Genomic DNA, 18417 nt, shown 5'->3' with positions numbered 1-18417 from the left:
ATGGTTATTGAGCACCGGAAATGTGCCTGACACGACTGAGAACCTGAACTCTTGATTTATTTTTTATGACTTCTTACATAATCACTATGTGTTGGCTAGTTGGCTACCATACTGGACAGCATGGATCTAGATCTACCTGTGAGCAACTAGAAGCTTTGGATAACATGTCACCATGTCATCTGTATTCACAAACAGTAGCTTGCCCTGTGGGTATATTTTATACAGGCCGCTGTGTCTGTGCCTTTTCTTTGCTTGCTTTTACCTGGAAGAGTCAATATTTTCTAGGGTATATGAACTTGGATTAAATGCATTTCTGGCACTCAACTGTAAGATGGGAAATTAGAAGCTCCATATGGTCCTGCCACGATAGTCAACTGGGGGGGTTCCTTTGGGAAAGCAGACTCCGAGAGTATCTGTAATCTGGGGGTCCCTGTGTGCTGATGAGTTGGCTATAATCTCAATGGCTCTTCCGTGAAATAAGTCCTCACAGCAAGCACTGAAGAGGAATCATGTAGCATTTCTGAACCTCATAAAAACACCACAGAGTCAGCTTTGAAAAGATCCCCAGCTTACTTTTATTTCTTATTTTATTTATTCATTTTAATATCTAATACCTTCAGTTGGTTCAAAATTCAAGATGTACAAAATAACCAACAGTGAAAAGTGTCACCTCACCCATGTCCCAGGCACCCAGGCTTTGTTGTTGGGTCAATAAATGTTACCCTTTTCCTATGTCCCCTTTCAGAGACATTTTATGCATATACAAGAAAATGTGTACATATTTTCTCTCTTCTTACACAAATAGTATTATTTGGAACATACTGCTTCTTAGCTGCACAATATTGTACCCCAGAGGGCAACAAAGCTAAATCTGGCCCACAAGCAATATCGGACCTGCTGCCTGTTTTTCCACAAATAAAGTTTTATTGGAATGTAGCCATGCTCATCATTTACATATTGTCTACAGCTGTATTTGCATTGTACCAGCAGAGTTGAGTAGTTGCAACAGAGACCATGTGGTCTGCCAAGCCTAAAACATTTACTATCTGGCTCTTTACAGAAAAGTTGCCAACCTTTGTTCCAGCTAATGTGTATCCCAGGGTTTTTTTAACCTGCACCCTGTTGATGAATGGTGGCTTCCAGTCTTTCCTATAATATTATAAATGATTAGTCACTAAATTTGTATGTCCCTCCTTTCCCAATATAAAAATGTATCTGTTGGATAAATTTATAGACATGGAAATGCTGGAGCAAAAATTATGTGCAATCGGTAATTTTGATAAACATTGCCAAATTACCTTCCGTAAAGGTTGTAACAATTCTCATTAGAAATGTTTGAGAATATATATTCCCCGCATCCTCGAGACTGAATTCTCACACTGTGATCTCTTTGTGATCTTTGCCAATATTATAGGCAAAAATGGTTTTTCAGTGTACTTTTATTTTGCCTTTGTCATATTATGAGGAAGGTAGAACATCATGGCTGAATTTCATCCATATTTGCTTTTGTGTATTCTATCAGATCATATCTTTTGCCCATTTTTATTAGGTCTTGGACTCTATTACTGGTTTGTAGTGGCTGTTTGTACGTTAGAGAAATAATTAATTCTCCATGATATCGTCCTAGCTTGTCACTTGTCTTTTTTTTTTTTAGCCACACTGCATGGCTTGAGGGATCCTAATTTCCTGATGGGGGAATAAACCAAGCCTTGGCAGTGAAAGCACAGAGTCCTAACCACTGAACCACCAGGGACCTCCCTGTCACTGGTCTTTTTACTTATTTTATGGTGGTTCCAGCTAGCTTTCAAAAGTTGTTGTTAGCCTGTAAGGAAGTGTTAGTATAGGAGCCAAGGGCCAGAATTTGGTTCCTGTAGCTGTGTGCTGCGGTGGTGTGACCCAGCTGGTGCAGCTGGGGGCAGGTGTGGAGAGTCAAGAGTAGGAAATATGAAGAGGCTGTCGCACCTCCTCTTTATCTGACTACCCAGCACAATCACAGGTGTTGTAAGGGCGCACCCAGGTCCTCACCTCCTATATTGGGTTTTCAACCCCATGACTGGTCAACACCCAGTTGGCTATCAGGGGATCACTCGCCATTGCAACCTTGTCCTCACACCTTCTACCAAGAAATCTTCACTCGCTCACTCATTCAGACGCCGCCTGTCAAGCACAAACCAGGCTCCAGGCCCTGAGCTTGGTGCTGTGGACACAAAGTCCTTGGCTTCAATTCTTGGTCATTCCTGGCACCTGATTCTGCTGATCTCAAATCTGTTTTGGATATTTCTTAACAGTAGCTCTTTCCCAAGAAAAGCATAGGAATCTTACTTCTAAACCAAGAGATCTGCAAAGACAAGACAACACAAATCTCTGAGACATTAAGGTAGGGTGGCTTGTATTCAACATTTGGTCTCCTGGCAGGAGCAGAGCAGAGGTGAGCCTTCTTAGGAATGGGGTGATCTCCATGAACCAGAGCAAAAATGCTGTCATTTCAACTTTTTCAATAATTACTTTAGGAAGAAAAATCTATTTTTATCCTCAGAATACTCCTCCTTCCTGAGCCTCTTGTGCTTCTTTCATCAGCAGGCACACTTTCACACTACCAAGAAGGCAGGGGTCTGCCAGACCACGTGCTCCCATGGGTTTACTTTGGCAGCTTCAACTGAGGCTGTGAATTGCTCCTATACCCTAAAGAAAGCACCTTCAGCAGCCAAACAGCTCTCATGTAAATTCAAGAAGAGACTTGGCTCAGCCAGGCCAGGCCAGCTCTTCTGCCAGTGTTGATGTTTCACTGAGGGAGACAAGAACTTCTTTTTAATTCCCACAAAGGAGAACCCAAATCCTCCTGGGTGGCATCCAGCCTTCTCCCTATTAATCCTACATCTGGCTGGGGTAGCTGCCTGGCAAAAGCTTTCCTCAGCTAAATAGCATTTATATGACACTTATGACTATGAAGTACCTTATAATTATAATAATGACAGCTAGTCCTCCTAACGAAAAGGAGATTTGATTTAATTCCATGGTAGATGTTCCTCTACTGTAGTCCCAAACCTGTGCCTGGGATACATTGTTGACCTTAAATAAAGGTCGCTGGGTATGTTCCAGGGGTAAAAACCAGCTTAGGTGCCTGGAATGGAAGTTGAGGGGTGAGTATGAAGTTGTTCCTGCGCACAAGGTGCTACACCCTAGTGTGAGGTTAGGTGGGGAGCAGGTGGGAAGCAGTGGACAGAAAGACCGCTCTTCCGCAGGACAGAGTGAACCGAGCCAGGAAAGCAGGAGCTTATTAAGGGTTTACCAAGTGCCAATGTCCAGAGCACTTGACAGGCCTGTTCTTATTTCATCTTCCTAACCCGAGACAGCTACTGTGATTTCAACCATCATATAGAGAGGGAAACTGAGGCACAGACAGGTTAGATAAATTACCCAAGATCACAAAGTTAGGACATGGCAGAGCTAGGATTCAAACCATGTGTTCTAACTATAGAATCAACATTCTTCACTGCTAGGCTGACCCAGACAGATCACATGGAGTGGGTGGGGAGCTGGGGAGCAGGGAGACCTTGATTCGTCCTCTTTTCTAAGGATGAGCACAAGTGACATCATGTGTGAGGTTGGGAGCGCTTTGTCTTGAGGAACCAAAAGGTTATGCCAGGCTTCTGTCAGGATCTTTCCAGACCACAATTCTGTGCCTTCCCTGTGGATGTGAAAATGAAAGTGTTTGTTGCTCAGTCATGTCCGACTCTTTGAGAGCCCCATGGAGTGTAGCCCACCAGGCATAAGATTCCTCTGTGAAGCAAGATCAGAAACCCCTGCTTCTCCAAGGAACCCATTGCTTTCCCTTTCTCCATGAACGTGACCATAATGAGGTCAGTGTAATCCTGCGAGATCTGAGAAGCTTAAGAGCAAGGACGTTGGCAGAGTGATGCTCTCATAAAGCTGTTCCCCAGCTGCAAAACCCAGAGAGCTTGTGAGACTTTGGAGCCCATGCAGCAACTGCTCAGGGAAAGGCAGACTGCACATGTCCACCCTTGAGTGCTCAGCTTGGACTCATGTTCAGTGCTCAGCTTGGACCCATGTCACTGCTTTCCATACTCTGCCTCCACTTAAACTCTCACTCTCCCCTCACACCACACAATCACCACTTCCAAGTCACCTTTCCAAGTGCCCAGGGTGTTTGGAGGAATGGCTGAGCTAATCAGCAAAGTGGGTGGGGTGTGGAGATGGCTCTTTTCCCCTCCAATTGGATGGCTCTTTACCATCCAATTCTTCATTCTGACTTCCTTGAGAGTCTTCTGCTCTTTTTCTCTCACATCCATCCTTCATGTGCAACACCATGCCAATTTGTAAAAATTAATTTGAAAATGTTTACCATATTTCAAAATGCCAATATGCTCTCCTGCCCCAGAGATATTACTGGAGTGCAAACCTGAGTAGCCTAGCTCCTGCACAGTGGAGCCAAGGTTTCAAGCTGATTTGCAAGCCTAGGGACCAACATATTTGAATCTCAGCACACATCCCAGCAATGGCACTGAACCGCAGATCAAGGTCCTCCCTTCCCATGCCCAGGGGCTAGAAACACACAGCTGCTGTTTGGTGTATGAGGAGAAATCTGGAGGTGTTGGGTCAACATAAATCTAAAAGCCACTGGAGAAGAACATGTTATACTTTTAGGTGAGTTAAAACAATTGACTGTCCCCATATGCAGGGCAAGTATCATTTGTGGCAAGCTGATTTAAGAAGGTTGTCATTATTGTTCAGTCACCAAGTCGTGTCCAACTCTTTGTGACCCCATGGAGTGCAGCACAGCAGGCTTCCCTGTCCTTCACTATTTCCTGGGGTTTGTTCAAACTCATGTCCTTTGAGTCAGTGATGCCATCCAACCATCTCATCCTCTGTCACCCCCTTCTCCTCTTGAAAATGTTGGAGATGTGATATAAAACAATATTTAAACCCATAGGGATCAAATTAGTTTCTTTTTCTTTCCACCTTAAATTAAAAAATGGTACAAGAAAGTTTCCATTTAGTGCTGGGACGTCACTAACACTTCTCTTATATTTATTAATTCCACCTTTCAACAAAGAGAAAGCCAGCTTTGAGATTCAGCAGCTTGGCAAGCAGCATTTGTTAGAATACAATACAGTGGCTTGTTTTCATTTTATTGACTTTTCAGTTACCTTTTATCTTTGGCAAGTAATACAGTTTTATCAGTTTCCGTAACAACCTAGAACTTTGCTTCCATGGACCAGGTGTCACATGGAAGTTTTAAATGCACATTCCTGGGCCCCACTCAGGATCTCTTGACTCAGAATCTGCATTTTCACAAGGTCTCCCAGATGATGCGGCCACACGTTAATATTTGAGAACTTAACTGCAGATCACATTTTTAAAGACATTTATTTACAAAGAAAAAGTGAATTGATTCAAATAAAAACAGTTTGAATAAGTATTCATATATGTGACAAACCATGCTCGTTGTCTAAGAATACTTGGGAAACATTTGGGTACAGCATTTTGCTAATAAAACTGAGACATGGGGATTCATCTCTCCGGAGACAGTGGGTACCACTGAACCACAGACTGCATTATCTGAATGCAGTAGAGGGACAGTTCATTCCTTGGCCAGCAGCTTTACCCCAGGCCTGCCCACCAAGGAACTGAAGTGTGCCTCCATGGGCTGGACTTCCCCTCGTGCCCAGCTCTAACTCATGCTGTGCTGGTGACATTTCCCAACTTCTCTCTGCAAGGAAATGTAAACACATGTATTTATGTGCCAGTCATATTCATATTACTACTTCAGTTCAGTTCAGTCGCTCAGTCGTGTCCGACTCTTTGCAACCCCATGAATCACAGCACCCCAGGCCTCCCTGTCCATCACCAACTCCCAGAGTTTACCCAAACTCATATCCATCGAGTTGGTGATGCCATCCAGCCATCTCATCCTCTGTCGTCCCCTTTTCCTCCTGCCCCCAATCCCTCCCAGCATCAGGGTCTTTTCCAATGAGTCAACTCTTTGCATGAGGTGGCCAAAGTATTGGAGTTTCAGCTTCAACATCAGTCCTTCCAATGAACACCCAGGACTGATTTTCTTTAGGATGGACTTCTGGTTGGATCTCCTTGCAGTCCAAGGGACTCTCAAGAGTCTTCTCCAATACCACAGTTCAAAAGCATCAATTCTTGGACACTCAGCTTTCTTCACAGTCCAACTCTAACATCCATACATGACCACTGGAAAAACCATAGCCTTGACTAGATGGACCTTTGTTGGCAAAGAATGTCTCTGCTTTTCAATATGCTATCTAGGTTGGTCATAACTTTCCTTCCAAGGAGTAACCATATTTTAATTTCATGGCTGCAGTCACCATCTGCAGTGATTTTGGAGCCAAAAAAATAAAGTCAGCCACTGTTTCCCCATCTATTTCCCATGAAGTGATGGGACCAGATGACGTGATCTTCATTTTCTGAATGTTGAGCTTTAAGCCAACTTTTTCAGTCTCCTCTTTCACTTTCATCAAGAGACTTTTTAGTTGCTCTTCACTGTCTGCCATAAGGGTGGTGTCGTCTGCATATCTGAGGTTATTGATATTTCTCCTGGCAATCTTGATTCCAGCTTGTGCTTCTTCCAGCCCAGCATTTCCCATGATGTACTCTGCCTATACTACTTAGAGATAACATAAAAGTTTCTGTTGATATTTTCTTATGTTATTTTAGAAATAACAAATTTTAAGATAAAATACTTTGTTTTTCCATTAGAACCTATAGCTTCAGTGTGACTTGCTATTTCTTACAAAATCTGCCAGCCATGTTAATAATTCTGTCATCAACTGTAGTGTCACAAAATCAGAAAAGTGCTTGATTATTAATATCAAATTAAACAAAAAGTCACTCACATCATAGGAATGAGGACAACTCTGCTGTGAATTTTGGTTGATATTTTCGTTGACTTTAATGAGTTCATTCATCAGTGCTATGAATGACTTCTTTGTGAATCACATAGTAATTTTCAAATACTTGAAGAATAACCCCTCTAACTTTTCTGACATTATCAATGCAATAGCTATAGACATGACCCACTTTTAAGTTTAATCTGCATTATTAACACTTTCTGCATCCCTTTCTTAAGTCTGCACAATCAACAAAACAATAATTCAGTCCCTGATTTGTAGTGTTTGCCAGTTTCCATGGTGTAAGTACTCTCACCAGGGCTGATTTCAAACTACTGTATAGCTCAGTCATGTCTGACTCTTTGTGACCCCATGGACTGTAGCCCACAAGGCTCCTCTGTACATGGAATTTTCCGGGCAAGTATATTGGATTGAATTGCCATTTCCTCCTCCAGGGAAGCTTCCCAATTTAGGGATCGAACCCACATCTCTTGTGTCTTCTGCATTGGCAGGTAGATTCTTTACCACTGAGCCACCTGGGAAGCCCATTAGTTATCATTAGGAGTATTCAACTATAGTGAGTTTTGCAAACTCATTTGTTAGCTACTATTCCTTGTTACATATAGAAAATATACAGAGCCAATATTTGCTCACTTTTAAGGTTCCTAAAACCTCCACATGCATAACTGATGGGAGCCTCACAGTGACCCCAGGAGGCAGTCATCATATGATTATCATTCCCCACTCAACGTCATCTAAGGGTACAGACTGGAACTCAGAAAGGCTGAATAATGGGCCAGAGATGCACAGCCATGATGCACAACCAGTCAGAGCTGAGCCCACGGGTTCTGCTGTCCCTCAGCTGCTCCCTGGCATTTAATGGACATTTTAGTTGAGCTCTTAATAGACCTCAAACAGCAAGAATTGGCAGAACTGATACTGAGATGTGAGCCTTTTGATTTGGGATTTTTTTAGCCAGTCAATTAGGTTGGACTATTTGGGCGTAATTCTATAAATAAGTATTCATATGTGGTAAAGATGGGAAACTCAGAAAGCCAGTAGCCTAGGAGAGAAAGCAGTTTATTTTCTCCTGCATCATTGACTTGGAGACCTTTCATCGGACTGCACTGAAGAAACACGAGGGAGAACTCTGATGTTTTCCCTTTTCTCCAGCAAAGAGGAGTAGCAGTGACCTGCTCTCGTGAATGTAGGAGGAATCAGAATATGTCCATCTTGCTCTGGGGAGAAACACAGATCTTCCCCTTGTATTCACAGTGGTGGTCAGATGGATCTTTACAGGAAAACAGCAGCTTTCAGGTCGAGCTGGTTCACCCCTTGTTGGAGGAAGATGTGGGACAATTGCAACGCTGGAGGGAGTTCAAATTTCCAAAGTTTATCATGGTTACAACGCCTACATTTTTTTTTTAATAATCCTTCCTGATGACCCCTTAGCACTGGGTTTTTTATTATTAATTAATTAATTTTGGGGAGGTTGCACTGGGGTCTTCTTTGCTGCACACAGGCTTTCTCTAGTTGTGGCAAGTTGCGGCTACTCTTCGTTGCCGTGCACCACCTTATCTTTGCAGTGGCATCTCTTGTTGCTAAGCATGGGCTCTAGGCACACAGACCTCAGTAGTTGCAGCATGTGGACTCAGGAGTTGTGACTCGCAGGCCCTAGAGCACAAGGGCTCCAGTAGTTACGGTACATAGGCTTGGCTGCTCCCCAACATGTGGAATCTTCCCAGACCAAGAACTGAACCTGTGTCCCCTGCACTGGCAGGCGGATTGTTAATCACTGAGCCACCAGAGAAGTCTGATATGCCTATGTTTTTGACTCAGCAGTTTCACTACAGCAATTTACCCCTCAGAGATCCCCCCATGTATGGAAAATGAGGGATTGCATCATTGTTCATAACAGGCCAAGACTGGAAACAAGGTAAGTGTCAATCAGTGGGAAACTTCCAAATAATCACAGTACCTCCAAGCAAAGTAATATCATGCAACCCTTAAAAAGAATGTAATTGATCTACATGTACTGCTATAGAATAGTTTCTAAAAATGTATTAAGTACCAAAGCAAGGAGGGATGTTCATATGCATCTGTTAATTGATGCTTTTGAACTGTGATGTTGGAGAAGACTCTTGAGAGTCCCTTGGACTGCAAGGAGATCCAACTAGTCCATTCTGAAGGAGATCAGCCCTGGGATTTCTTTGGAAGGAATGATGCTAAAGCTGAAACTCCAGTACTTTGGCCACCTCATGCGAAGAGTTGACTCATTGGAAAAGACTCTGATGCTGGGAGGGATTGGGGGCAGGAGGAGAAGGGGACGACAGAGGATGAGATGGCTGGATGGCATCATGACTCGATGGACATGAGTCTGAGTGAACTCCGGGAGTTGGTGATGGTCAGGGAGGCCTGGCGTGCTGCGATTCATGGGGTCACAAAGGGTCGGACACGACTGAGTGACTGATCTGATCTGATAAATGAATGAAATAGCTCTGGTAGGAGATAGAAGAAACTAGAAACAGAATGAAGTAATTAGGGCACAGGAAGAAAAGGTGACTTTATACTATATATCCTTTAGAAGATCTTTTGTATTTTATTCTATTTGCATGCGTTATATGTTCAAATTACTTAAGTGTTGGAATACAAGTTCATGTGCTGCTGCTACTGCTAAGTCGCTTCAGTCGTGTCCGACTCTGTGCGACCCCAGAGACGGCAGCCCACCAGGCTCCCCTGTCCCTGGGATTCTCCAGGCAAGAACACTGGAGTGGGTTGCCATTTCCTTCTCCAAAGCATGAAAGTGAAAAGTGAAAGGTGAGTCGCTCAGTCGTGTCCAACTCTTCGCAACCCCATGGACTGCAGCCTACCAGGCTCCTCCGTCCAGGCAAGAGTGCTGGAGTGGGGTGCCATTGCCTTCTCCAACAAGTTCATGTGGGCACCTATTAAAAAAAAAAAGAAAAAGTGATTTTTAAATCAAATGGCTGTTTCCAAGAGGGTGAGAGGAAACGACAGGTTCAGGCCATGGCTCCTCTTCTCACTTCTGACTCTCCACAGCAACAGGCGGAACTGGCTCGCAGGGCCCAGACCCAGGAAGAGAAGCTGGCTGCAGCCCTCAGGGTGGAGTTGCACAACACTTCCTGCCAAATCCAGAGCCTGCAGGCTGAGACGGAATCCTTACGAGCTCTGGTGAGTGGGCCAGGAACAGTCCTGGCCTTTTCTGTGTCAAGTTTAACTCTCGACTGTCTAACTGTAGTCATATGGCTTTCCCATCTCACAGCACGTGAGAGTTTTGAGGCCTGCAAAGGATCGTCTGGTACTGAATGCCAAGTGTAGTAGGTAAAGTTAGCACCCCAGATCTTACCAGCAAATAATAACCAGAGCAGACACTGATCTACATTTATTTCTACTAATCACATTTTGCCACCTGTAGACATACCCAGGATGGGAATCTGACTCAACATTCTCATATCCTGTAAAGTTAGGAAGATTTAAATAAGATAATATGATGGCCTCTGCTTGACAGTAGTCATGATTCAAAATGACATCTTGAGCAAGAATTTTCCATTTCAGTCACAATGGTCAAAAGAGAGTACAGAAACTTGTTTCAACAAGACTCAGTCCAATTTAGAAGGCTATTTGTTTCTTATATGTCATATAAAAGGCCAGATTCTAAATTATAGAACTACATAATTAGAAGTACTAAAAACTGTTAAAGATGCATACCATTTTTTAAAGGTGTTTACTGGTCAGTAAAGCCCTACAGTTTGCAGGGCTTGGTATATGGGAAGATGAGAAGAAAGTTTCAGTCTAGTGGCGAGATAGGGCAGTAAGTGTAACCATAATACAAGTGCTGTTATTTAGGCAACACACACACACACACACACACACACACACACACACCCCTGCTCTGTATCAGGTCCTGTCTTATCTCTGGGGTTATAGAAACCAGGTTCCTTCTCTCAAGGAGCTCAGCATCTGCTAGAGGAGACATGCCCTAAGAAGCTCAGCCCACTTCAAGGGCATGTGTGTGCTTGGGAAGCTGTGAAACCCAGAGAAGGGACACCCTAATCCAGCCTGGTGGTGGCAGGCACAAGAGGTTTCCTAAGAAAGGTGGCTGCTGTTAGCAGCGGGGTGGTGGGGGAGGTGGGGGGTGCTGTGGTGCAGAGGAGGAGGAACTACAGTCAGAGGAAATGAGCTGGGAGACCACAGAGTTTCCTCCAGATGAGAGGCGATAAGCAGTCATCCAGGGTATTGGTGGCTGGAGCAGAGGGGGCACAAATGGGAAAATGTTTCAGAATATAGAAGAGGCAACACTGATAACTGAATTTGGGAAGGAAGCAGGATCAGGGGCATATCTTTCCCTGGCTTCTAGCTCCTGTTGAGTTCACCAGCTGGAGCACAGGAAAGGAGGGGCCAGCAGGTTTGGAAGGAAGCCAATGGCTTCACTTTGAACACCTTGATTTGAGGTGCCCACAACCTGTGTATATGTCTAGGAAGAACCTCAGTAGCAAGTCTGCATGGGTGGGGAGACATCTGTGCTGGACACATCAACACAGGAGATGACCAAGTCATGAGTCTGGTAGAGACCAACCAGTGTGGCTCAGCTCAGAGAGAGATGGGCTAAGGGTATAGGGCGAAGTGGCAGCTGGGGAAGAGGAACTAGCACAGTGTGCTACCGAGACACTAAGGAAAGACATGCTGAGGGTATAGAGACCAGAGACGTTATTTCTGACTGTGGAATGTGGGAAGCATGCAGGAGGAGACAGCATCCCCGCAGGATGGTGAGTGGGGGTTCACAGAGGAAGGAAGGGGCCCAGAGGGGGAGCAGTCAGGAGCAAAAAGGCTTGGAGGCAGTTCAGGAGAAGACTGCAAAATTTCTTTGAAGAAACACCTGCAGACTGCCTCCTGTGTGTGTGTGTGTGTGTATTTCTGTCTCCTTTTATCTCTCTCCTTCTCTCACTCATCTCCCTCTCATTTTCTCTCATCATTCTGTCTCATAGGCCCTCCCTTCTGGTCTCCCTCCCCTCTTTTTCTTCCTCGTCTCCCTCTCCACCTCCACCCCCATAGGAAGGATCAGTGAATTAGACTAAACAAGACTCTGGCCTCCCCAGGAGGATTCATTACTTCCCCACTGAGCCACCTCAGTCGGTCAAGGTAATCGTCATGGGAGAAACGGACAGACCAGGCCGAGGCCAGCCCCTCCCACTGCTCTGCCCACCTCCCTCTTCCCAGGGCCTGTCCCTCGGCCTCAGGCTTGGCCCACGTTCCCTCTCTTGTAGAAGCGAGGCCTGGAGAACACCTTGCACGATGCCAAGCACTGGCATGACATCGAGCTGCAGAACCTGGGAGCGGTGGTCAGCAGGCTGGAGGCGGAGCTCAGGGAGATGCGCGCGGAGGCGGAGCAGCAGCTGCAGGCCCGGGAGCACCTGCTGTCGCACAAATGCCAGCTGCAGCGGGACGTGGCGTCCTACCACGCGCTGCTGGACCGCGAGGAGAGCAGGTGCGTCTCTGCTAGCTTTGTTAGGAGACGGGTAGGTACTCATAGGTTTCGATTACACATTTTCTCAAATACTATAAAAGTAATTAATGTAAAAAGGAGAAATCACTGCCCAACACATCCCCTCAACTCCCACAGCCTGACTGTCCTCCCAGGACTTTTCCATTCATATGTACATAGTATTTGTCTTCCCTGGTGGCCCAGTGGTAAAGAATCCACCTGCCAAGGAGGAGACAAGCGTTGGATCCCTGGGTGGGGAAGATCTCCTGGAGGAGGAAATGGCAACCAACTCCAGAATTCTTGCCTGGAAAATCCCATGGACAGAGGAGCCTGGGGCTACAGTCCATAGGTTTGCAAAGAGTCAGACACGACTTAGCAACTAAACAACAACAATATATAGATGAATATATAGTATATACTTACGTGTGTATACATATATGTGTGGATGTCAGTATATATTCATGTATACAGACATATGGGCACACACCTATAGACACACCTATATGGTTCACACTTACCTCATACTACATGGTATGTGTTAGCAATGCTTTCTGCTGCATGTTGCTGCTGCTGCTGCTAAGTCGCTTCAGTCATGTCCAACTCTGTGCGACCCCATAGATAGCGGCCCACCAGGCTCCCCCATCCCTGGAATTCTCCAGGCAAGAACACTGGAGTGGGTTGCCATTTCCTTCTCCAATGCATGAAAGTGAAAAGTGAAAGTGAAGTCACTCAGCCGTGTCTGACTTATAGCGACCCCATGGACTGCAGCCCACCAGGCTCCTCCGTCTATGGGAGTTTCCAGGCAAGAGTACTGGAGGGGGATGCCATTGCATGTAGTAAGTCCTTATTATTGAAGCTATAAATCAACACTTTGGAAACATGCCAAGCCTCGGCATCTTTTTAAAAATGCAAATTCTGCTTCTATAAGTCTGAGACAGGACCTGAGACTCTGCATTTCTGACAGAACTCTCAGGTGATGCCTGTACTGCTGGTCCACAGACCACACTTTGAGCAGCAAGGGCATAAACCATGTTCACCTGAAAGTTTCAGAAATGAGATAGGCTAGGCTGCTCGTGATGTCAGTCAGGTCCCCAGCTCATTTCATCCCTCTGATTTACCATTCCTGTCTTCATCTTTGTCACCCATGGTTGCCAAATGCCTATCACAGCTCCAGAGAGCATAACTTCATGCATGGCAAGAAGAGGGAGGGAGAGGGGACAGAAGAAAGGATTTTCCCTGCATGACTCACTCCTTTTTTCAGTGAAGGGAAAATGTTTTGAGAAGGCCTCCAATCACATGATTAGACCTACCTGCAAGGGAAGCTGGGAAAGCAACTATCTAGCTTTTCCAGCCTCCATAGTGGACAGAGGTGAGAGGTTGGGAATGACATGTGTACGTCAATGTACATACATGTGTGTATGTGGTATATATACATTTATGTGTGTGGTACATATACATATATAACACATATATATACATATGTGTGGTATATATACATATACACCATGCACATATATATACATGTAGCAGTACTTTTTTAATGGGTAAGGACACCCTGAAGCATAGGCGTGAGGCTTGGGGCTCAGCTTCCTTGCCAATTCTTTAAGGAAATTCAAGCCTTTCTTTCATCATAATTCTGTATCTCTGTGCCCTCCAAGGTCCATTCTATGGCATACATTGAATTAGAAATAGAATAGCAGGGCTAAGAGACGACTTGTTGATTATGTAGTACAATGGCTCATGATTCCAGAGAGAATAAGAAGTCCAGAGCAGAAAAAGATTTTCCCATGGTCCCACGGGGAGGCAGAGCTGGACTGGATCCCAGGCGTCTGGGCTCTCACTGTGCTCTGCGACATCCCCTTCTTAGAAGGTGAGAAGGCCAGGAAGCAACCTAACACTCACTCCTTTCAAACAAAAAACGTGGCATCCAGCTCCTGTTTCCAACTGCCTTTTTATTGGATTGATTTCTGTTGATTATAAAAGCTAGATGTTTGTTACAACACTAATTTTTTCAGGTGTGTATGAATAACTGAAACACAAAAGTAACAAGACTGGTTAAATTTACTTCAAGAACTCCATTCAGTGAGTGCCTGCTATGTGCCAGCAGTCTCAAGCTCTATGCTATCTTCATTTCCCCTCAAAACTCTGCCAGACCACATCATTATCCCCATTTTACAGACAGGAAACAAAATCAAAGAGATCTTAAGTCATTTACCCAAGGTCATACAGCTAATAACCGTGGAGGTAGGAGTTGAAACTCAAACTGTCTTGTTCCAAAGGCCAAATTCTTTCTGTGAAACATCTACCTTTCCTGTAATCCTATTGTGATGTCTTTACTAATTTTCATCATCCATGGCTTTTCTCACTCAAATGTGTTTTTGGGTTTTTTTTTGTTTGTTTGTTTCAGCTAATGGAGAAATACCCTCTTTTCATGAAGAAAATGCTGGCTTCCTCACCAAGTGACCAATGAAGTTCCCTGAGGAATTCCCACCCCTACCCCCTTACACCCCCAACCCCCATCTCCCCTCACCCTTCCCACTCCCCACCCCAAGCTGGATTTCCTGGTTGGTTCAGCTTGAGCTGAAAAGCTTCCTGGAAGTGGAGAGGGTCCTGCTGCCTTAATTCAAGTAGTCTATAGCTCGAGCAATCTCCCTTGCCCCTCTCAAATAAATGCTTTGTGTGTGGCTTCCAGTCTGCCCACCTTGTTCAACCCACTATCAGATAGAGATGGATATCACTTTACCTACCTGGCCTTCCCTTATGGGGCCATTCTTAAAGGCTTCTGGAAGGGTCCTGGAGCATGATGCCATCTTCCTCATTATTCAAAGGTCAGCTGCTCATGGGTTTATCAACATAAATGTGCTTATGGGGTGAGAGTTGTGCTCAGCATACCAGATTGCCACCATTGGGGGAAAAAAACAATGTTCTTGCTAGAGGGGGTCAGCATGTAGCGTGATCACAGAGCATTCAGGTGTCTTTAGTGTGCTCTGCATGAATAATTGTGCACAGACACCCACATGTCACTGCTGTTGGCAGAGCACCTCTCTCCATCAGTTTAAAGGGAACTTCAGTTTAAATCTGTGGGAGATGAATTAGGTTGTGATTGTGGCTGCCTACACTTGCAGCCTCAGAACATTCTTCCAGGGTCCTTCCCCAGCCCTCTCAGGGCCCAGGCCAGCCAAATATAGTTCATGAATCTGCCGCCTACCCATTCGAGACGCCCCTGCCTTCTGATTAAAACTGAAACCACCACCTGTGTCCTACCACAGGCTCTCAGTGCCTCCAAAACCACACACGCCCAGCCCAGACTTAATTTCTTAATTCCTCCCCCAAGCTCCTATCAGCACACCTGTCACACAGAATTACAGACCAAAATTTAAAAATGATCCAAGCTGAGTCTCTGTCCTCACATAAGCAGCTAATCCAGACAGGGCAGTGTGTCCAATATGGGCACATTCAAAGACCCCCTCCTTCAGCTCCTGGGCTTCATAAACAAATGGAATCTTATTTACCTTTAAGAAAGTTAGAAAGAGAAGTGAGGCAAGACATGGGGATCGCCTGGTTGAAATCGCTCCAACTGGTTTCGCTTGTGGCTTCCAGGATCAAAGGAATTGCATTAATAAGTCAGGTGGGCAGGACAGCTATTTAGTTTGCATGGCACCTTTGCATGATTCCCTTTGTTATCTGAAGCATAGAAATAGTCAAGACACCACCTACGGCTGCATTTCAGAAAGCACCAATCCCCTCCATAGCTGCACACCTAGGGGTGCCCGTGACTGAAGCCATGGGTACCAGGGCCTCCCCAGAAGAATGTGCAGCCAACTTTATAGAATGCCCGTTCACTGGGGTCTGCTTCTTTTCTTTTTTACTTATTATGGTGAATTTTTGTTCCCCAGCCACGATCTAAATCCCTAACTTAAACACAGCTGGAGAGCCTCAGAAGGCCAGCCATCAGAATGAGATACTTCTGGATCTGAATGGCTGTGCATTTCCCAGAACCTGGAAGCTAGGGGAGAATGGATTTGTACACCCTTCTGAGCTTCCACCAGACAGCACGCTGTGCCGGCCGCACACACTCAGTCTCCTCGGCTCTGTAATCTCAAAGAGCAGCTGCCATAAATCATTAAGTTAATCATCCTTTGGCAAGGAGAGCCCAGCAGACTGGTGCTTCCAGCTCTCAGCACGGTTTCTTGCTGTCTCTAATGAGGCTTCATTAACAGGTAAGAAAAGGCACTGTTGGCCCTGCTGAAGCCTCATTTAATTCAGGCTTCCTCTCACAGCATCCGGCACAATTACACTCTGGCAGCAGTTCACTGACAGGTGGCAGGGAGGCTGTTGCTTATGTTGGCCTCAAGGATGCAGCACTTGTTCTGGGGCAAACCAGAGAAGGGCTTTCAACAGACTCCTCTGAAAGCGCAGATGGGCTCTATTTCCAGACAAGGTTACTCCACTGACCTCTGGCCTGGCGCCTGAGGCACAAAACTCCCTCTGAGATTGTTAGAATACCCATTGGATTTCAGACCAAGGTAAGTCTCCCTTTCATTATCATGTATCACACTTCCAAGCATCTGCAGGTACCCAGACATTTTCTTGGACTTTGGGGATCCCAGTAAAAAGAAGACACAGTTTCTGCCCTGTTGGGTTTACAATCTCATTGAGGAGTTCATATGGGCACATAAAAGGGGAAACAAAGCAAAGTAGGCAGAGCAGCACATTACAATTTGCATGACCCCTTTAACATAGTTCAGTTTATCATATAAAACATGAACACAGACTCTCAGATCTGACCTCTGTTGGTTTCAGTAAGATGATTCAGCAGGAATCATCAAACACCATGGTGGTCTCTGATTATCTCCATATAGCACACAAATATTTTTTCCAGATTTATTGAGATAAAACTGATGTGTAACACCATATAAGTTTAAAGTATATAGCATAATGATTTGATATATTGTGAATGATTACCACAATAAGTTAACATATATTATCTTATATCAGTTCAGTTCAGTTACTCAGTCGTTTGGCGACTCCATGGACTATAGCATGCCAGGCCTCCCTGTCCATCACCAACTCCAGGAATTTACTCAAACTCATGTCCATCCAATTGGTGATGCCATCCAACCATCTCATCCTTGTTGCCCCCTTCTCCTCCTGCCTTCAATCTTTCCCAGCATCAGGGTCTTTTCAAATAAGTCAGTTCTTCGCATCAGATGGCCAAAGTATTGGAGTTTCAGCTTTAGCATAAGTCCTTCCAATGAATATTCAGGACTGATTTCCTTTAGGATGGACTAGTTGGATCTCCTTGCAGTCCAAGGGGCTCTCAAGAGTCTTCTCCAACACCACAGTTCAAAAGCATCAATTCTTCGGCACTCAGCTTTCTTTATAGTCCAACTCTCACATCCATACATGACTACTGGAAAAACCATAGCTTTGACTAGACTAACCTTTGTTGGCAAAGTAATGTCTCTGCTTTTTAATATGCTGTCTATGTTGGTAATAACTTTTCTTCCAAGGAGCAAACATCTTTCAATTTCATGAGTGCAGTCAACATCTGCAGTGATTCTGGAACCCCCAAAAATAAAGTCTGTCACTGTTTCCACTGTTTCCCCATCTATTTGCCATGAAGAGATGGGACTGGATGCCATGATCTTAGTTTTCTGAATGTTGAGTTTTAAGCCAATTTTTTCACTCTCCCCTTTCACTTTCATCAACAAGCTCTTTAGTTCTTCTTCTCTTTCTGCCATAAGGGTGGTGTCATCTGCATATCTGAGATTATTGATATTTCTTCTGGCAATTTTGATTCAAGCTTGTGCTTCATCCAGCCCGGCATTTTGCATGATGTACTCTGCATATAAGTTAAATAAGCAGGGTGACAATATATAGCCTTAACGTCCTCCTTTCCTGATTTGGAACCAGTCAGTTGTTTCATGTCCAGTTCTAACTATTGCTTCCTGACCTGCATACAGATTTCTCAGGAGGCAGGTCAGGTGGTCTGGTATTCCCATCTCTTTCAGAATTTTCCACAGTTTGTTGTGATCCACA

General features: G+C 44.8%; 1 protein-coding gene across 1 annotated transcript in view; it reads left to right on the top strand.

Moving 5' to 3' along the window:
* BFSP2 (beaded filament structural protein 2) overlaps positions 1-14786 on the top strand; it is a 76980-nt gene extending 62194 nt beyond the window's left edge. The window contains exons 5-7 of the mRNA XM_055570123.1: positions 9933-10064; positions 12158-12378; positions 14783-14786. Coding sequence (XP_055426098.1) covers positions 9933-10064; positions 12158-12378; positions 14783-14786 — 357 coding nt within the window. The remainder of the gene's footprint in view (positions 1-9932; positions 10065-12157; positions 12379-14782) is intronic.
* Positions 14787-18417: the final 3631 nt, after the last annotated feature.

The sequence above is a fragment of the Bubalus kerabau genome, chromosome 2, assembly GCF_029407905.1.
Source record: "Bubalus kerabau isolate K-KA32 ecotype Philippines breed swamp buffalo chromosome 2, PCC_UOA_SB_1v2, whole genome shotgun sequence".
NCBI lineage: Eukaryota > Metazoa > Chordata > Mammalia > Artiodactyla > Bovidae > Bubalus > Bubalus kerabau.
This window is presented reverse-complemented; position numbering and strand designations above follow the sequence as displayed.